Source organism: Zalophus californianus, chromosome 1, assembly GCF_009762305.2.
Source record: "Zalophus californianus isolate mZalCal1 chromosome 1, mZalCal1.pri.v2, whole genome shotgun sequence".
Lineage (NCBI taxonomy): Eukaryota > Metazoa > Chordata > Mammalia > Carnivora > Otariidae > Zalophus > Zalophus californianus.
Genome location: NC_045595.1, coordinates 80,960,192 through 80,980,270, shown reverse-complemented (window position 1 = coordinate 80,980,270; position 20,079 = coordinate 80,960,192). Strand labels below are relative to the sequence as shown.

The 20,079-nt window shown below is 40.2% G+C and overlaps 1 protein-coding gene across 7 annotated transcripts in view; it reads right to left on the bottom strand.

Moving 5' to 3' along the window:
- Nucleotides 1–20,079, bottom strand: part of ZNF385D (zinc finger protein 385D) — an 863,057-nt gene that overhangs the window by 247,753 nt on the left and 595,225 nt on the right. For 2 of the 7 annotated variants that reach the window (XM_027587446.2, XM_027587445.2), the window contains exons 2-3: nucleotides 9,055–9,114; nucleotides 2,850–2,948 (exon numbers count right to left, since the gene is read on the bottom strand). The exons of 4 other annotated variants lie outside the window; for them this stretch is intronic. In XM_027587446.2, the coding sequence (XP_027443247.1) occupies nucleotides 2,850–2,946 (97 nt within the window). In that variant the 5' untranslated portion in view covers nucleotides 2,947–2,948; nucleotides 9,055–9,114. The remainder of the gene's footprint in view (nucleotides 1–2,849; nucleotides 2,949–9,054; nucleotides 9,115–20,079) is intronic. One more of the 7 variants, XM_027587444.2, reaches the window with a different exon arrangement.

Below are 20,079 nucleotides of genomic sequence, written 5' to 3'. Positions count from 1 at the left end.
GACCAGCCACTGATACAGCAGTTAGCCACTGCTCCTTCATGGCCACCTCCCACCACATCCTTCCTGAAGCCATACACTCCAGTGCTGGGAAGGTATACCTTTCAGATTAGTGAGCATGCCAAACTCCTCTCCCACTCTCTGCCTTGCACACTGTGGCATTTGTCACCGGTGCCCATACCTGCTCTCTTTGGGGTTATACCTGCTCAGGTCCTTTAGCAGCTACAAACGCTGAAAAGCAATTGTGTGTCAAAATACAAACAGTTCCCAACCATAAAATGCAAAACACACACATTTGGAAATTAGAACAGACTTTCCCAGGGCTTCTGATCCCCCATAAGTTTTCCAAGACCAAACTTTTCTTATTCTTGAGGTAACACTACATGACCATTTTAACTTTGTGGTTGGTTTGCCTACTCAGTCACCCATCAATGCTCCCCTCTGTACTCTTAAGATTCTACTCAGGTACAATTTCTTGCTAAAAGCCACCACTAAATCCTAGACTCTGGATTAAGAGCCCTACTTCACGTGTACCTGGAACACAGTGTCTGTGCCACCATCAAAGTCCCGAGCACACTTTACTGTTATTGCTGGGTCCCCTGCCTTCCCCTCAAGTGCTTCTTTTTACTCTTTATCACTTTTCCTTACTTCATTTATTTTATTATCTTTATCAACATCTGATATTATTCATTTGCTTCTTAATTCATTATCCTTTTCTTTCACGGAAGTGTAAGTTCCATGAATTATGTTTTGTTCATCACAGTATCCCCAATACCAGGAATAGTACCTGACACATAATGGGCCCTCAATAAATATCTGTTACATTAATGAATAAACACACAGTATTGGACAGAGGAGATGCATAATAAATGCCTGTTTGAATGCCGAGTAGCTTCACTCTGGTACCGCACTACAGTAACAGGCTATTTCACTATTTCTAATAACCAATCCGTACAGGTCAGCCTCGTTTGGCATGGAGGTAGCCATGGTGAACTGGAGAGGGTCTGAGCCATCTAGAAGGAGCAGCTTGGACTCAATGCCAGACATTTATTATCATTTGGGAATGTAGGCTTGGTGCTGCCAGATCTTTCCATATTGAAAGAAAAGCCAAAGTTCTTGATTTTTCTATGTTACAGTTTCTTCATTTTCAAAAGTGGCCATTAATTTAAAATAATATAACTATTTGACCCAAGTAAAATGTGTTCAAGTGTGATACATCCAGTAGCCTATCAGTTTGAGAACTCTACCCCACATATTTGCCCTACAAAATGCAGCCATAAAAGAAAGCAAATTTTAACAAATATCAGCATCCTGGACTAGTGCATTGCTGTAAAAAATATCAAAAGTTATTTCTTAATATAGATTAAGAAGGAACAGCAAAAGCTTGTATATTTATATTCAAAAATGTTCTCTTGTAGAAGTCACAAAGGCTATGAGATAAAACCACTAATTAGCACTTAATTTGAAACTTAATTAAAGCAAATTCTACTGTGCTAAAAACTCAATGATCTCAAGGAGCCTATGACCTTCAATTTGTTCATAATGAGGTTCTTTCTAAGTGGGCATGGCTGGGCACAGAATATGAGAATAAGAAAAGTTCCTCAAAAGTCATCTTGCCAATCAATTTCTTCCTTTTATAGCTGAGAAAATTAAGGGTAGGAGAATAAGAGACCTGCCTGAGGTCATGTGATGGCAGAGATGGAAAAAGAACCCACTCTGTGCTCCACTGCATCTTTCTACCACCCTCCAAATCCACCTGCTCCAACATGACTCAGTTTAGACCCCTTTGTAGTGATGGACTTTGCTGCACCACTCGTGTTTGGGTTTGACTCTGGACTATTCTCTGCTTCCTGACCCAGCAGTACTCAATGGTCCAATTCCTGCTACTCTCACACCCAGCCCCGCTTGCCAAAGCCTCAGCCTGGGACACGTGCCCAGATGAGCTCAGTCACCAGGGAGAAAACATAACTTGACCAGTGATGGCAGAGGTGGGGGTGGAAAGTGGAAATTTACCATTCCTGTCCCCTGCGGAAACATCTGATGCACTCTTCGACTCCTCTGAGGGTCTAACTCACTTCCACATGATGATTGTCCTTCAAATAGTTACTCATGTATGATGGAACTAGGAATGACTCAAAAATCACTGTACTTTCCTCAGAGGACCAAACCAGAAGAGTCTTCAGCAAGGCCATACAACCTTACACGACTACACATTGGCTTATCACAAAGCTCTTGTCCCGGTAATCTGTCCTTGTCATGCAATCAGCTTTTCTTCTCCTAACAGTTTGAGACATCATTCACATACCATACAATTCATTCCTTTAAAAGCAAGCAACTTCTGATAGCTTACCTGAAACATCTTACACTGGGGTCAATGAAAGATCACATATCTCTACAAAAAGGTGTATCTTTCAGTAGAAACTACAGCAAGTCCAGGGATTAATTTTGCAGGAGCCACAGCGTATTTATGATGTGAAGATACAAAAGAGATTTTATAATTTTTTTTGGATCCTACAGTTGGCCCCTTGAGTAGAGGCAGAAATTAGGGCTCCAGGGACATGTTTTCAAATTCATGTCGATATTAGCTTTATAATCTTGTCATTAGAAGTGATCGTGGACCAGTAGGGTTTGTTGCACTTTCCAATCTTTTTAGATCTCAGAGAGTCAATTATAATTAAGACCAATACCCCAAAACCTATTGCTTTGCATGCCACCATGCACCATGAATGCTGCTGTTAAGGTGACAAAGGGCCACACTCCCCAATACTCTGCTTCTGAGGGCAGCTATTTAAATAGGAAGATAGATTCATCTATACTTATGATAGATAGATAGACAATATAGATTTTAGTACCAGAGACAAAATCAGGTGTGGAAAGCAGACAGTTTATTTTTCTTCCTCCTCCTTCAAGTGGCCACCCCCGCCTGAATTCCTCTGTACATGTAGGCATATCTACAGAGACAATTTGAAAAGCATGATGAAGTTTAAGTTCAGAGGCTTTCGGTAGCTTACCTTTAATAAAACCCAGATGTGACTCAAACTTGAGTAGGCCTTACTTGCCAAGAGTATTTGTTGCTATTATTTAAAGAAAAATCGAGCGAGTTGATGATCTGAATCACACTGCCGGGGGGGAGAGATGCTTAGTTAAATAGTTATTATTCTTTTTTAATAACTCCTATTTAGATTGGCTTCATTATGTGACTTACAAATCACATCATCTTTATTAAAGACACTTAAAATATTCAACATGAAATGAAATTCCAAATGCTTGATTTACTATAAATTGTGCACAGGTGTGGGACTGTTTACAGTCCTTTGGTACAGGAGGAAGTCAAGCTTTCCTTTATGTTTCACAGTGCAGTAAATACCGTTTAACTCTGAAATGTTAGGATCGTTACAAGGAAGCTTTATATACGAAGCATCTGTCAATGCAGATCAACTTTCTGACTCAGGGACCATCATGGTATCTCTAAAGAGACACTAAGAGTGCTTCTTTGTTAGAACCTTAAAAAGGAAAGATCTCTACATATAGAAAAGATTCAAACCCCCAAATGCTTTTGAGAGAAAAAAAAAAAGACTGCAGATTAGGGAAGTATATGCTAATATGGGCAAAACCTGAAATGGGCTCCCCTGGGATGGCAGCGTTTGGAAAGGGCACAGCCAATCAGAGCACAGCTAAAACTGCTTCTGAAGGTGAGATCATTGGAGAATCTACTGGTCTCTTTAACTGTGTTTTAGTTGATTTTTCCGATTAGTAATATCTAGTCTCTCATCAGCCCCAGAGACTGGCAAAAAAAAAAAAAAAAAAAACACACACACAAATTGTAGAAGATGACAAATCAGTTCTTTTGAGATTTCAGAAGATGAGAAGTAAATGAGTAGAATTATGTATGTGTGTGTCTGTGCTTAGTGACCTGAGACCATTTATTTTGCGGTGACATGGGGGAGCTCTGGGCTGGGAGCAGGCAGCTGGGTTGTAGTGCTGCTTCTGGCGCAGCAGGTACGTGGGACCTTGGAAAATAACAACTGCCCTGTGACTCAGTTTCCTCGTCTATGAAAGGGGCAGCTGGAAAACCTACCCGGAGGCCCTCTTAGCCTCCAAACTCTAGGATAAGGTGCATTCTAATCTAAGGCAAAAGCTCCTGAGTATCAGCTTAAAACTGCTGGTGACTGTAAGTAAAAAACAACAAAAACAAAGTCACTTTGGGTTAATTTTGCTTACCCTTACTAGCATGGGCAGCAGCAGTAACTCCAGAACACGGGCTATGTTCTAGGGACCGAGCTGAGATCTGTGCAAGCTCCTTCAAGGCTTACAACAACCCTGTGAGGGAGCTGCTGGTTCCTCCAGGGTGAGGTCAAAGACAGATCCCACCAAAATGGCCCAGCTCGTAAGCGGCAGAAAGAGGTAAACTCATGGGACTCTGACTTAATGCCAGTGCTCTTAACCACTATCACCTCCTCATGTAATTTGGGACTCCTGAATATTCTAACCAATCTCATAGCTTCCCCCCATCTATGGACATTTAAGCTACCTTCATATTTTACCAGTCTTCTTTAAGAAATTATTCATCCCGGGCGCCTGGGTGGCTCAGTTGGTTAAGCAACTGCCTTCGGCTCAGGTCATGATCCTGGAGTCCCCAGATCGAGTCCCACATCGGGCTCCCTGCTGAGCAGGGAGTCTGCTTCTCCCTCTGACCCTCTTCCCTCTCGTGCTCTCTATCTCTCACTCTCTCTCTGTCATATAAATAAATAAAATCTTAAAAAAAAAAATTGTTCATCCCAAGTCCCAGAGTATGAAAATAAATCTGATATTGTTGTTTTACATTACTTACAAAGATGCTTTTAGTCCTTCCTTTTCATTTCATTTTTTATATTTTTTCCTTGATTTTTTTGGTATTAAATGTTAAAAATAATTTTAATAGAGCATGGTTTGAGTCCCTTCAGTCCTAATATCATATTTCATTACCAACTATTAAAACACCATATATTTGGGGCGCCTGGGTGGCTTAGTAGGTTAAACATCTGCCTTTGGTTCAGATCATGATCTTGGGGTCCTGGGAGCATCAGCCTTCCTGCTCAGCTGGGAGCCTGCTTCTCCCTCTCCCTCTGCCTTCCACTCCCTCCTGCTTGTGCTCACTTTCTGTCTTTTCTCAAATAGATAAATCTTAAAAAAAAACACACAATATATTTAATTGTCTAAGAATTCCAACTAATTTGTGTGAATGGCTTTCACTGGTTCTTTCTTTTTACACTCAACCTGTTTAATTGAGCCAATGATTAAAACGTCTGGAGTGTGCTAACACACACACACACACACACACACACACACACACAGAGCAATACATTGATCATAATGTCCTTAGTTATAAAGCAAGTTTTTCTTGAAGGTAAGGCTTGTTTCCAAAGCTTCCATGGTAGAAGAATCCACAGTCAGAGACTTGAGACCACATGGGTAGACTGGCACTCAAATTGTGATGAATTCTTGCAGGCCTTTTGGGCCTTCCTTATGTATTTCTTAAACTAACATAAGCACACACCACAAATATAATGTCTGTCAGGGACACATGACACATTTTACATTAGTCATAATGGATACCAAATGTTTTCCATTTCCTATCTCCTTCAGGATCTCACATACCTTTAGTAATGATGATGTACATCACTTCATTTCACTTTGGTGGAGCAAGCAGATACACGAAAGGTCAGGTGCATTGTTTTCTGTATCATCTCTTCCCTTCATATTCAATGTCTTTCTGATTTTAGAACTCAGAGTTATCTATATCTACTTGCCACTAATACTTCAGTTTCCAGAAAGGCCCATGAGGTTCTAGAAAGACCCTCCCTCAGCTCACTTACCATCCTCTTATTAGGAGCGGGGGCTTTCTCAGATGACCATACCCCTCCCTAGGCTTCTGTGAAAAAAACTTCACCTCTCTTTAGCCTCTTTCTCTATTTCTAAACCATCGTTTTCTTCTTTTCCTAATTCTTTTCCATACAAGTGACTCTTGCGTGATGTTGGAACTAAAAATCTCAAGGTTTTATCGACTATAAGAGACTACTATCACACATTAGACTTAACAAAAGGAAACTCGTGGATGGAAAGGACTACTGTAAATATTTTTCAATATTTGTTTTAAAAGTGAACATTTCCCCCAGTTTCTTAACAGTTAAGTCTACACTGACCCAGCTCTCTCATTCCTTGGTAGTTCTCACTTTTTTTGAATGTAGATAGTAGAGTTATTTGTGATCATCAAAAATTAGAAATAAGGAAGTTACCCTTCAACAGGGGGCTGGTTTGACAAACTGTAGCACACCCATACATGAAATATCATATGTAAAAGAATGAGTCAATCAATCGTTCAGAACAAAGTACTGAATCATAAAACAACACAGTTGAATCTCAAAGGCTTTAAGCTGAGTGAAAGGAGCTTCTCAAAGGACTACTTACATACGTTTCATTTCATTCATTTACATGGTATTCTGGAAAAAAGCAAAACTACAGGGACAGAAATCCATAAATTCTTTTAGCAGCTGGGGCTGGAAGTAGGCATTTACTACTAGGAGGCATGGGGGAATTGGGGAAGAAAATGGAACAGTTCTGTATTTTGATTGTGGTGGTAGTTACATGACTGTATGCATTTCTCTGGCTTTTTCTGAGTTCTGCAAGGTGCTATGACTTCTTTTTATCTCCTGACTCTCTCTCTCTTTTTTATGATTTATTTATTTGAGAGAGAGAGAAGAAAAGAAAGAGCAAGTGTGAGTGGGGTTATGGACAGAGGGAGACGGAGAGAAATCCTCAAGCAGACTCCCCACTGAGTGCAGAACCCCACATGGGGCTCGATCCCACGACCCTGTGATCATGACCTGAGCTGAAATCAAGAGTCGGATGCTTAACTAACTGAGCCAGCCAGGCGTCCCTATCTCCTGAATCTTTATCATAATCCTCCATCATCTGAGGGCTGGATGGTTCCACTCCACAGTGCACACTGGCCGGCAGTGCCTAATCTGCACTGCACTTTTAAATTAGTATTTTACAGTCTTCACATTTTCCCAGCTTTTATCCTCAGTCATTTTTACCTTCACTCAGGCATGTTTGTGACAGGATTTGTTAAATTTCAGCTAGAGTAAAGAAGGGATCTGTGCTAATTCTGCAGATTCTCAGTGCTGGAATTGACATTTAAGTTCTCTGCATCATGGATGCTTGAATATCTTCTCTATAATATTTCCTCCAAAGAGTTACTTAGCCTCTCCTTGGATACCAGTAGGGTGGAGGAACGCATCACTACGTGAGCTAAGGCTGATTAATTCTTCCACAGCCCTGATGTTAAGAAATTCTTTGTAAAACTCAGCCACACCTCATGAACTAAAATACTCAAATTATTTTTGCTAATCTGAAACCTCTCTGAAATTCTCTTATTCCTTCCTCTACAATTGCCCTGTGACCTTTGCCCTTAGGCAACTGTTTTCTATCAATAAAATATATAATCCTCTTCCCCTAGAATGATTTCAGAATTTCTTATATTCTACTAATAAGCTTATAAATGTGGAAGAAATGGTTAGGATTTTTGGAAAATGCTCACCTAACTCATTTCAAACTCATTTCAAAAAAAATTTTTTTAACAAGAGTAATGGTAGGACAATTCTGTTATAAGTAATCCAGTCTGACAGTCCCAGAGCCTGTACATCACTGACATGCAATCTGGAGCTATCATATGGAGAAGACGAACAGAAATAGTCCCCCAAAAAACACTCATTCATCCTGCCTTTTCAAATTTTAAAACACACCCAAGTAATTCGGATGTTTATATTTAGCTCTACTAACATACGCATTACGAAGGCTATTAAAAGGAAAATAAACAGCAACATCCAAAGGCCAATCCCCATCTCCTCTAAGAGCTGAGAGAGAAAATTCTGAGACTTGGAGGTGGCAAATAACATTAGGACTGGAATTCCATCTGGAAAACCCATTTCTACCACCTCCATCACTGCTCAGGACAATGAACACACAGAATTATAGACCAAATAACTCTTGAAAACACACAATCACATGAATGTCATTTTGCTAATTAAAACCCTTCCACAATTCCCTATACCCTGTTGTAATAATACCTAAATCTTTATTTGACGGAGCATTTGAGGCCTTTTTTAAAGGCCCCACCACCATTTCTAGACCCTTCTGCTACCACAGCCCTTACTGTCTATGGCAATGGACAAGTAATGACTCCCCAGACTTGCTATGTTCTTTCACATCTGTGCACCTCTGTTCACTATGGTCACTTTGCCTTGAAATATCCTTTCCTCTTGAAAACCATATGGATGTCCACAATCCTCCCCTCTCTTCCTTAGACATGTCTGTTTCTAAGGCATCACTGCAGGAATGTGATGCCCATGCTATGGAGCAGGATCTCTGCCCCTTAAGGCCAGGTGTCCTGCATTCCTTATTCTCCAGTAAGCACCTCACCTGCCTGCTCTAGCATAGCCCATTGGCAAACTGATCCATGGAATATCACTCTCATCCTTATATTTCAACAACCTGTTAAATCTTCATATTTGCTTAGCTTAAACCATCATGGGGTAGTTATTTTAAATAACAGAAAAGCACAGATATAAGAAAAAGATTTCTCAATAATTTGTACATCCCTGTGAAATTCTATTAATTAAATTTCCCCCTATACACATTGGTATCCAATGTGGAAATTTCATGTGGAAAGAAATAAGAATAGTTCATGTGGAGATTATTCAGGTTTGCAAATACATAAGCTCTTGAAAACATGGATTTTACTGTTGTCTAAATACATAAGACCTGTTGGCTACCTTTATCTACTCTGAACAAATACAGTTTTCTCTATTCAATCAAGAGTAATTTATTTCTTGAATCCATCATATCCTTTCAGCCTCTACTGGCAGTGAATTAATTCATTCTCTATTTATTTCTTGTAACAGTGCAATGGACTCCTAACTGGCTTTGATGCTTTCAGTCTCAACCCACTACATGCACGCACACAGACACACACACACACACCCACCCACCCCCACACACACACTATTTTCAACTTACCAGTGGTACCAGATTTTTTAAAATATGAGAATCACGAGCACCGAGTGCTGAATTGGGATCCTGTAAAATATGAGAATCACTTTTCAATCTAAAAATAATTTTCTTTCACTTCCCTACCATGCAACTACATCAATCTTGGGGCCTCCAGTGGAGACAGTCAACAGAGTACCCATGTCCTTAAATGAAGACTACTCCCCTAATTTCACTGTCAGAAGCCAGGGACAAATATACACACACGTACTACTAATAATCCCTTCCTAAAGACCCGAAAGACTCCACCAGCAGGGTACAAGGGAAGTCCCATTCTAGAAAAGATGACTCATCCTCTAGACCTCCACTTGGTGGAGACAAGTGGCAGCCCCCAAACCATGTGGACCTGCAAACCTCTTCTGTGACATTTCTTTCCATAGTCTGGGCACTTTCCCCATAATCCTCTCATGTGGTGGCTATTTTCTCCTCCACTTTCCTTGTACCTTGGGCATGGAGGTGGGGGATATGTTCTTGCCTCTCACCGCCATTTCCAGGCATTTTCCCTCCCACCCCCAGCTTCAAATTTTACACATTCGAAGTGCCACTGTCATTCACTATAATGATACTGTCAGTCACTGTTGCTAGCCCAACCCATCCCAGGGTGCTCTTCTGCTTTTCTTGATGGTTTCAGCACTTGTTTCTCTACCACCATGCTGTACACTATTTTTGGCATACCTTGTAGTGATTCCAATATACACATAGCCAATACTTCCAGGTCACTGGAGTTTCTGCTATTTGGCCTCCTCTCTTCCAACAATCTTATCTTCCACACCACTTCAGCCACTCTCTTCCACAGTGATAGCCTAGAACTTGTCATTCACAATAACTGCAATTTTACCACAAACTCAGTCTTAAACATCCTGCCCTCCAAATGCCACCTTCTTTATTTACAAGTCACTCCTATTATACCAACTCAAACAATCCTTTTTCCCATGGGTACCCCTAATCTAATGATCTTACCATCTTTTCAGTCCTTCAACTTGTTCATGCTTTTCTGTCTTTACTCAGCTTAAATCTTTGGTTAATCATTATAATACTCTTGCATGCATCCTCAACTCCCTAGCTCTTTCTTGCTTCTTCATCCCCTTAATGAAATGAAACCAAGCTTAAATTTAATCTTTGCCTACTCCTGCCTGCACTCAGGCCATTGAATTGGGCAGGAGAAGAAATTAAACATTCCATAATGACTACTCTCAATTTAAATTCATGATAGTTAACATCAAGTGGGCCCTTCATGCTGCCCAGTAAACAAATACCATCCCCGAGTCTGTTCACTCACTCTCCTTCTTTCCTAGACAACTGTTTTGATTTTTTCTCCTTTCTCCTATAATTTCCAGTACATCCCAACTCACCTCTGTGCCAATGGCCTTGCTTCACATCTCACTGAGAAAATGGAAGCAACAAAAGATGAACACCATAAAAACAAATATCACAGAATCTCATCTGTGCCTATATCCTCACTACTCCCGCTGTCTAGGAATGAGCTGCATTTCAAGCTCAGGCCAATTCCTCCTCTTGATCTCTGCCCTGAAGTCTGAACACAAACATCACTTCTTCACTCTTCCCTCTCTCTGTTTCATCATCAAATTTCCCTCCCAACTGTACCAGTCCTATTCATCTTTAAACATATTATTTCTCCCATCTTCAAAAACAAACAGGAAAAAAAAAGCAAAAAAATAAGATTCCTGATCCCACATCCTTTTCCAGCTAACACTTAACTTCTGTCTTTCCTTTACAGCAAAGCTCCTTGACAGGGTTGTCTATAATTGCTGTCTCCAAAGTCCCTGTTGCTATTCTCTCTTAATCCCACTCCAACCAAGCCTTTGCTCACACTATGCCATGGAAACTTCTCTCACTGAGATCACTAAAGACAGTTTTCAGTCCTTGTATTACTTAACCAATTGTACACTTCTCTTTGGATTACAGGATATTGGCTTTACTCCTACCACTCTGGCTGCTCCTTCTTATTCTCCTTTGTTGGTTCAACCTCATGCCCCATGGCCACTAAATATTGAAACATCTCAGAGTCTGGTCCTTATAACTTACTGGATTTCTAACTTATTTGCACTAATTTCTTTGGCAATCTTTTCCAGTCCATGTTTTAAATATCATCTATATACTAATGACTCCTGTGTTTACATGTCTAGCCCAGCAGTTTCCCCTAGACTTCAGACTCACTACATTCAACTGCCTACTCAGTATTTTCCACATGGATATATGACAGGTATTTCAAGTCTTTCATGCCCAAAACCAAATTCCTGCTTTTCACCCTTCAAAGCTGCTCCTCTCAGCATTGTCTCCATCTCATGAAATAGAAGTTCTATCCTTCCAGTTACTCAAGCCCCAAAACTCTGAATCATCGATATTGTTCTATACTCAACCCCTCAGCAAATCCTGTCAACTCTACCTTTAAAGTAGACATTTCCTGGGGGTGCCTGGGTGGTGCCATTGGTTAGGCATCTGACTCTTGGTTTTGGCTCAGGTCATGATCTCAGGGTCGTGAGACCGAGGCCTGCTTTGGGCTCCATGCTCAGTGCAGAGTCTGCTTAAGACTCTCTCTCTCCTCCATCTGCCCCTCCCTTCCATACTCTCTCTCTCTCTAAAATAAATAAATCTTTAAAAATAATAAAATAAAATAAAATAAAATAAAATAAGACATTTCCGCCCCCCCCCAAAATAGACATTTCCACCACCTCTGCTGTTACTACCCTCCTCCATTGCATATCATGCCTCAACTGAAATACTCTAATAGTTTCCTAATGGGTTTCCTTGCTTCCACCCTCATCCATGACCAAGCCTATTCCCCACACAGTGGCCAGAATGATACTATTTATACATATGTTGGATTATTTTTGTCCTCTTCTCAGAAACAGTCACCATCTTCCCATCTTACTCAGAATAAAATCAAAGGTCTTATACTATCCCAAGGTCCCTATATAATCACTCTATTACCTCTCTTTATGATTCCTACCACTACCACCCTCCACCACTCAAAGTTCACCTCCTGCAACTCTGCACCACTCTCAGGCCACACTGGCCTCCAGGTTATTCCTCTAATCATGTCACCGACTGTTCTCTCTCAGGACTTCAACATTTGCTGTCCCCTGTGTCTGGGATGGTTTTTGCCCATATATCTGTCTGGCTTGATTTCTTAGCTTCCTAAATATATTGCTCAAATTTCACCTTTTCATTGAAAATGTCCCTGGTCCCCCAATATTTGTCTTCATCCTTCATTCCTTTATTTTAGTACTTAAAATATATTCCTATATAGCATGGAAAATATTTCACTCATTTGTCTTATTGTATCTCTATCTCCCCACTAGAGTGCAAGTTACATTAGGGTTGGGAATTTCATTTCTTTTTGTTCATTGCTCTGCCTTCAGTGCCTAGAAAAGTTTCTGGCAAAGCCATACTAAATATTAAGGGAATAACTGCTGTACTTCCAGCTATCAGTTGACCAAGAAAATACATGGTAAAAATTTTTATAAACACAATTATGTCCTCAAATTGCCTTTTTTGATCATAAAATCATTTAGTACATTCAGGAAAAGATAGAAAGGATATGCACTAGAGAATGTTCTGAGCCCCTCTGGAATTTTCAAACTTACAGATAATATTTGGAGCCGTGTGAGATTTTCAAATCCCTTGTAATAACTTCTTGGATCTCTCTGCAGTCGTGATCCAGAGATTGAAACCAACACTGTACTATTTCTGCCAAGGTAATCTTTCCAAAATATAAGGCCCCATCATTTTACTCCTCTGGTTAAAGTCCTTTAGGATTGCCTATGCCTATAGCAGTGCTTCACAAATTTTCACCTGCAACTGAATCATCCAGAGAACTCCTTAAGACACAGACTATTGGGTCCCACCCTAGAGTTTCAAATCCAGTCAGTCTGAGGTGGGGACGGAGAATGTGCACATCAAGTTCACGGGAGATTCCACTGCTACTTGTGCTGGGACCACACTTTGCGAACCACTGGGCTAAAAAATGAACACGTTTGCTTCCCTCCCAGTTCCCCCTCCAGATGAACCTACATGATATACTTCAGAAATAGTCAGTCTGGGGCCCTCTAGGCAAACTGCTGGGAGCGTTCCTGGATTGCTCATCCAAGTTTTCTCCTGACCAATCCTTCCAAGGCTCCAACTCAGTTAACTGCACTCTGCAATTTGATCCCCCGGGGCTGATAGGAAGACCAGTTCTGATTTGGTCTCCTGAGAAAGCCTTCCAGGGACATTCCTGACAGCCAAGTCAGAAGACTGAGTCCTGGGAACCACTGGTGTCTACATCAGTCAGCCAGCTGTAGCCAGCCGCCAACGAGGTAGGATAACAACGAGAGCCAATGTTTATCTACACACTCACTAAGTGCCTGGATATTTGCTAAGAACTTTCCATGTATCGCTTTATTAAATCCTCTCAAAAACCCTACAAGGCAGGTACCATCATTATCTCGATTTTGTAGATGAGAAAACTGAACCTCATCAAGATTAAGTGTTGTGGTAATAATTAAATAGCTTGTTAGTAGCAAAGCCTGGACTTGAGCCCAGATATTCTAATTCCAGAAGCCAAAGTTGTAACCAGGTGTTACGCTACCTTGTCCTAATGATGAAATCAAGAAAGAGAAAAACTAACACAACTAAACTACTTCCCAACATGATTTGGGAATGTTCAGTCAGGACTAAAAAACAATTGGATCAATTTTAAAATCAAGTAGCATTGTGGAAGTTAGTTGACTCCAAATCAATTTTTGCTTTTTTCTTACCTTTAAACTATATTATCAGCAGAGTTAAAAAAATTTAAATATTTAAAATTTTAACTTAAAACTGAATGAAGGAAAATTATTTTAAAAGGCTACAAATTGGTCTAATACAGTTGCTTAAGATATGCCAATTTTCCTTGTAGTAGTTATTACCTCATATTTGAAGTCATGGTTTTTATTATATTTCCATTTGAAATACTGATAAAGCCCATTTCCACCTCAAAGTGCGGTCTGTAACCAGCCGTATGGACCAAACCTGGGGACTTGTTAGAAATGTAGACTCTCAGACTGCACCCTAGGCCTGCTGAGTCAGACTCCATATTTTAACAAGATCTCAGGTGACTCTTACGCAGAGGTCACATTATGCAATTGTTGCTAAATTTTAAATCCAGGCATACTGGTAAAGAAGTGTCAGGTAGTAAAAGTGCCCTGGCCCAGACATCAGGAGAACTTTCTCTCATAACTAGCTGTATGACCCGGATTGGTATCACTTCTCTTGGCCTGCATTCTTCATTTAAAAGAAAGAAGGATGGACCTAGATCTGCAGTGGTTGGCTGCACATTGGGATCATCTGGGATCTTGAAAAAAAATATTGATGCCCAGTTATCACCGATAGAGAATCTAATTTAAACTGGTCAGGGGTGTGGCCTGGGCATTGGGATTTTTAAAAACATCCCCCTGTGATTCAAACGTGTAGCCATGATTGAGAACCACTAGCTTAGAACAGTGATTCTTAGTGTGTTCCCTGGACCTAGAGCATTGGCATCACCTGGAGACTCAGAAACTCAAATTCAGGTCCTACCTCACCTACCGAATTGGAAGCTCTGGAGGTGGGGCCCAGAAACCTGTGTTTAACAAACCCTCTGGGTGACTCTGCTATGAGCTACACTTTGAGAGCACTGACCTGAGAAATCACCACTTTTATTCTGTACAGCTATAATTTTAGCACATATTTCTGATTAGATATGTTAACAATATGTTTACCTCATGAGTCCCATGATATTTAACTTGAAGACTTTCTATTTTGGGGTAAGGAGGAAAGAGGAAATTCTCAGGAAGAGTTCCAAATGGTGACAAAAAAAAAAATCCTTGACAACAACCATGCAATTTTTGGTACCTTTTTCCTCTAAGATGAACTTCACAATTGAGAAGGCATATTTAGCATATGCCCATCTGATGAATGACATGCTTTGCTTAGAATTCCTTTTTTTTTTTAAATATACCTCTTTTTGCATGAGAAAGTTGTAATAGAATTTTTTTTCTGATGAGTAGAATTTAAATATAAATATAACCTGGGGTCTATATTCTTGGAAAGGGGCACACACACCTCTTATCCATTGCCAAATGGTTGTTTAGAAGTCCCCGACGAGACCCCAGCTGGTGTTGGCGCTCATTCTGCCTGTTCCAAGACCTAGAACCAGTTAAAAATTTAAGATTTCCACCTTTAGGCAGAGAGTTGAAGCAGACTGGGTAAGATCTGAACATGTTTGGACATTTCATCCTGCAGGAAGAAAGAGCAACTAAAATCCTTTGGACAGGTTCTGTCTCCCATTGGTCTGAAACATCCTTCCCATGGTTATAAAAAGAAATAATCCAGAGAGGAGAGTACCAAAAGTTGACATATCCTAAAAAAGACTTCACAAAAACAGGAAAATGCCCATCTTTAAATATAAAGAAATAATTTTCTTGTGCCTTGAGTTTCTTTGAGGTTTTACAATGAAAATGAGGACAAGAAAATCCTATTTTGGAGAGTACCTAATTTATTTTAAAATACTTTTGATCCTTAAATCCCTTAGCAATGATAGTAATATTAATTCAGACTATTTTAAGTTATGCAAGTGAAATGTTACACTTTATGGAAAAGATGAGTTTATAAATACACAAAGCCTCTTGACTGGATTTTATAAAGATCAGCATGGAATCTGGAGTCCAGCCTGGCATTTTATGTCTGAGCTGTAAGAAGTGCCCCATCTTCCAGAGATCTCTGCAAACAAATAGCAGAGCAGAGGGGTGGCACCTGGTCCCCAAAGGGGACTAGTAATCTAAGTCAGTGGCCGCCCCCAGCAAACTCCCTGTTTCTAACAGACAAGCTATACAATAGCAGTTCACCCCCCTGTGGCTGTGCAAATGGGCAAGCAACTCTGGATAAAAACTTCTCCTTAGATACCACAGTTTGCGCACAATAGATACTTTGTATGATATGCATACAGAGCCCTCTTCCACTCTCTCCCTCCCTCTCCCCTTTATCCTTGAAAAACAAGGCTTTCAACCATGGGGTGCTTAGACCCTATCTATCTGCTTTGCCTTTCCTTTCAAGTTTCTCTGTGGCAGAAGATGCAATGGCACCCATGAAGTCGGCCCAGGGTTACCTGACAGACCAGAGCCTGAATTCTCAGGCTCCTGGGCCCCTCCTCCTTGAGTAGTTTAGAATTCTGTCTTGCTCCCAGCTAAGTCAGGGGAGGCCTGGAGGCCACTGTGGCCTCTGAGAGGCAGCTTTGATTTCCCTCATCCCACCCCTCCTGAGGCCCATTAGGATTCCGTGCCTCACGCTTCAAAGTCCCTCCATCTCCTGTCCCCCGATATGACCTAGATTCTCTCGCCAACCTCCATCCATACTGAGGAGACCAGATCCTTTTCACCAGCTTTCAAACCAACTTTGAAGCCTCCTGGCACTGAACAAAGGTCCTAAAACCTTCAAGTAACCCAAATGGCCTCCAAAGCTATAGTGTAATTGGCCCCATTCACCAGACTTTCTTGTCTTCCCTTCCACCACTCAACAGACTCTTGTGAGCTTGCTGCACCTTTTGGACAGTGGGTCTCTGACCCGCTGCCCACCCCCCCGCCCACAGCTAGTTTCCCAGGCTCCTGCAGTCCCGGCTCACCCTGCTGCCTACTCAGCTGTGTGTTACCTTCTGTTCTTGACACTTGACATCAAGCCTGCTCAGGTTAGGACCTAGGTGGTTTCCCCAATATCATATAAGATGAAAGGAAGAAAAGATCAGACACCCACCCAGCCAGTAGGGTGGCATTTTCTTTCCCAAGCTCTGTTTACAGGAGAAAAAAAAAACAAACAAACAAACAAACAAAAAAGTTTTTTGCATAGTGACATCACCACGAGGCATATAGCCACTTAAAATAAAAAATAGTTAAAAAAAAACAGTTAAAAACTGTTTTACTTCGCTTTTTAGAACAAAAGTTTAGACTATCTGAATGTATAATAATAATAAAACAAGTCATAAAAACCCTACAGCTTTCTGAGGACCTGCTATAGGTCAGTTGCTTTATTGGGGTCTTTGTTTTGTCTGCTGGTTCACAGTGTCTAGAACAGTGCCGGGGACCTGGCTGAACTGTGTGTGGGGGAGGATTCCACTAATAAAATGGCTGAATGTCTTTGCAGCCTACGTTCTTAACTACTGCTCCACACTACCTCTGTTCTGAGCGCGGAAATAGAAATTCTATTTCATTCCATGCCAAGTCATTTTCCCTGCTAATGATTCAGGAGGGGTAAGCAAGAGGCCTTCTACCATTCTAGTCTCACTGATGACAAAAATCAAAATTATAAGCATTCGAGTATGCCTTATGCCTTAAGGTATAAAAATTTATAAACAATAAGAATTTAAAAAGCAAGAAAACCCTAAAAGCTAATTGCTCATTAAGGCATATTTGTTTAAATATTGGCTTGTTAGTTGTTGGCTAAAAGACCTTCATTCAAGCTATTTTAAAATTAAGAAGAGGCAACACTTATAAGCCACAGTGAAAATGGATTATCTTCCCACTTCACTTTATTTGAAGATAAAACTGTCAGTTCCACACACAGTGGAAGACAGTGTGACTCAAGGACTTTGGCAATCTTGTCAAGTCTGAGGAACTCCAGTGGGAAGGAAACTTCTCTCTCCCCACAAAGTACTTTAAAAATAAGATCTTGGGCTCCCCCAATGCCTTACCAAGCTGGGTTTCTGTAATCTCTCAGATTGCAGTCCTGAAATGTCTGGGTGGGAAATCCTGGCACAAAATGAAAACAAGGGAGGTTTAAAAGGACAGCAACAGCCCAGAAAGCCAGGACAATACAGAGGAAATGCCTTAGTAACCCACGAGATGACACCACTCACGAAACCTGGGAGGAACCGCACACCCATCAGTGACTAGGCTGAGGAACAAGAAATGGAGACTAAGATCTCCTTGTAGCTAGAAGGGGATTGACTGTATATCCAGTTTGGGCAAATCACCAGAGGAATTTTCATTCAGCTCCCTCCTGAGCTACTGAGATGCGGGCGTAGCCTGCCTTGGGATGCTCTTCAGAATGCTTGAGCCGCTTCTTCCATTTCTCTGTTCTCCTTCCATTCAGTAATCATTCACTGGCTGCATTACTCCATGCTAGATGACAAATTGCCACTCTGTATACTAACAAGATTGTACTATGCACACTACACACATCATCTAATTTAAGAGTGACCCTATGAAGAAACTAAGATGGGACCCCAGGGGTTCTGGCCAGCGTCACTCAGCTAATAGGCTCAAGAGGTGGGGCTTAAAACCAGGCAAGCTGACCACCGAACATGGGACCTAAATCACTTCTCAGCACTGTGCAAGAGAGGACTCTACCTGCAAAGGCCTGGAACCTGGAACCAGGGACCATTCCTGACTACAAACATCTATCTTGCTATCTGAGAGACACTTCCCCAAAGGGGATAAGATGAAGCACCTACAGTGCTCTCTAAGTCCGGCTGAGCATTGGAACCACCGGGGAAGCTTTTACGTATATTTATACTAGTACATTTCTCATCCTTAACTAATATATTTATTAACCTTGTTAATGCAGAGAAATATAGCAAGAAAACAGCAACAAGAAAAGTGGCTCATATTCCACTGACAGATTACCCTTGATGAGAGGCAAAAAAAAGCAAACCAGTTATTCCACATAGTTACATACATTCCATAGTTACTGAGCACCTCTGATTGGCAGGTCTTGTCCTCATGCTAAGGTGTAAAGAAGTAAATAAAACAGACATGAATCCCTGGCCCAGTGGAGCATTCTATTCAGAGTGACTTAAAAAGCATAAATCCTGTCCAAATCTAACAACTACTAATGATTTCTTATGTTTCTCTTTGAAAATACACATGGAGTTATCGGTATAGCTATTCAAGAACCTTCCTAAATTTTTACTCCCGAAGGGATTTCTTTTGGAATTTCTCTTTACCCTTCTGAGCCTTCTTTTACCGATGTTAAATTCTACATTTTTTTTCCATATCACAACATAAATGTACTCATTTTTTTCATGGCTGTACATTTCAACATTTTGAATGTACCATAATTTTATTTAATGTCTCCCCTACTGATGTTCATTTGTGTTATTTCTAATTTGTGCTTTAAAAACCAACATTGCATTTAACATCCTTACTCATATGTTTGAGTGACCTTTTGGGAATATAAAGCAGATTTCTAGTAAAAAACTTGCTAGGGCAGAGAGTATGTGCTATAAAAATATGCATATATAAATATTATCACATCACCTTGTGCAGAGTTTGGAAAAATTTACTCCCTTACACACATGACTGTGTATAAGATTGGTTTCTCACAAACCCAATTCTTAAAAATTTGTCCAACTTTTAAATATTTATCAATCTCCTAAGTGAAGAACTATACGTATATCCCTTATTTTCATGTATATTTTGTTAATTATGAGTGAAATTGAATATAGTTTTATATTTTCACAGGCAATATATATTTCTTGTAATGTTTGCTCATATTCAGTCTTCTTCTGGGTTGTCTTTCTTACTGATTCTTATACAAGCTCTTTGTTAATTAAAAAAATAGCCATTTACCTAACATTTGTATTTAAATTAATTTTGTTATTTATTAACTTAGTTTCTGAATAATTTTTCCCAAACACAAGTTATTAATTTTGTGTAATTAGATTTCTATCATTTCTCCAGCTTATAGTTTTGGGCTTGGATCCTGATTTCAAAAACCTTTTCCACTGCAAGAGCATAAATTTATTCACTTGGGCTTCCTTCTATAAATTTATGGCATCAGTTTTTATGCTTGAACCGTTGTTCAATCTATAATTTATTTTGGTGTAAGAAGTGGAATAGGAACCCACTTTATTTATTTGTTTAAATGTTCATCCAGTTGTACCCAAACCATTTAATAGTTACTGTTTTCAACAATGAATTTAAATGTCATTTTTATCATAGCCTAAATCCCCATATACATAAGTATCGAGGTTTACTTCTAGAT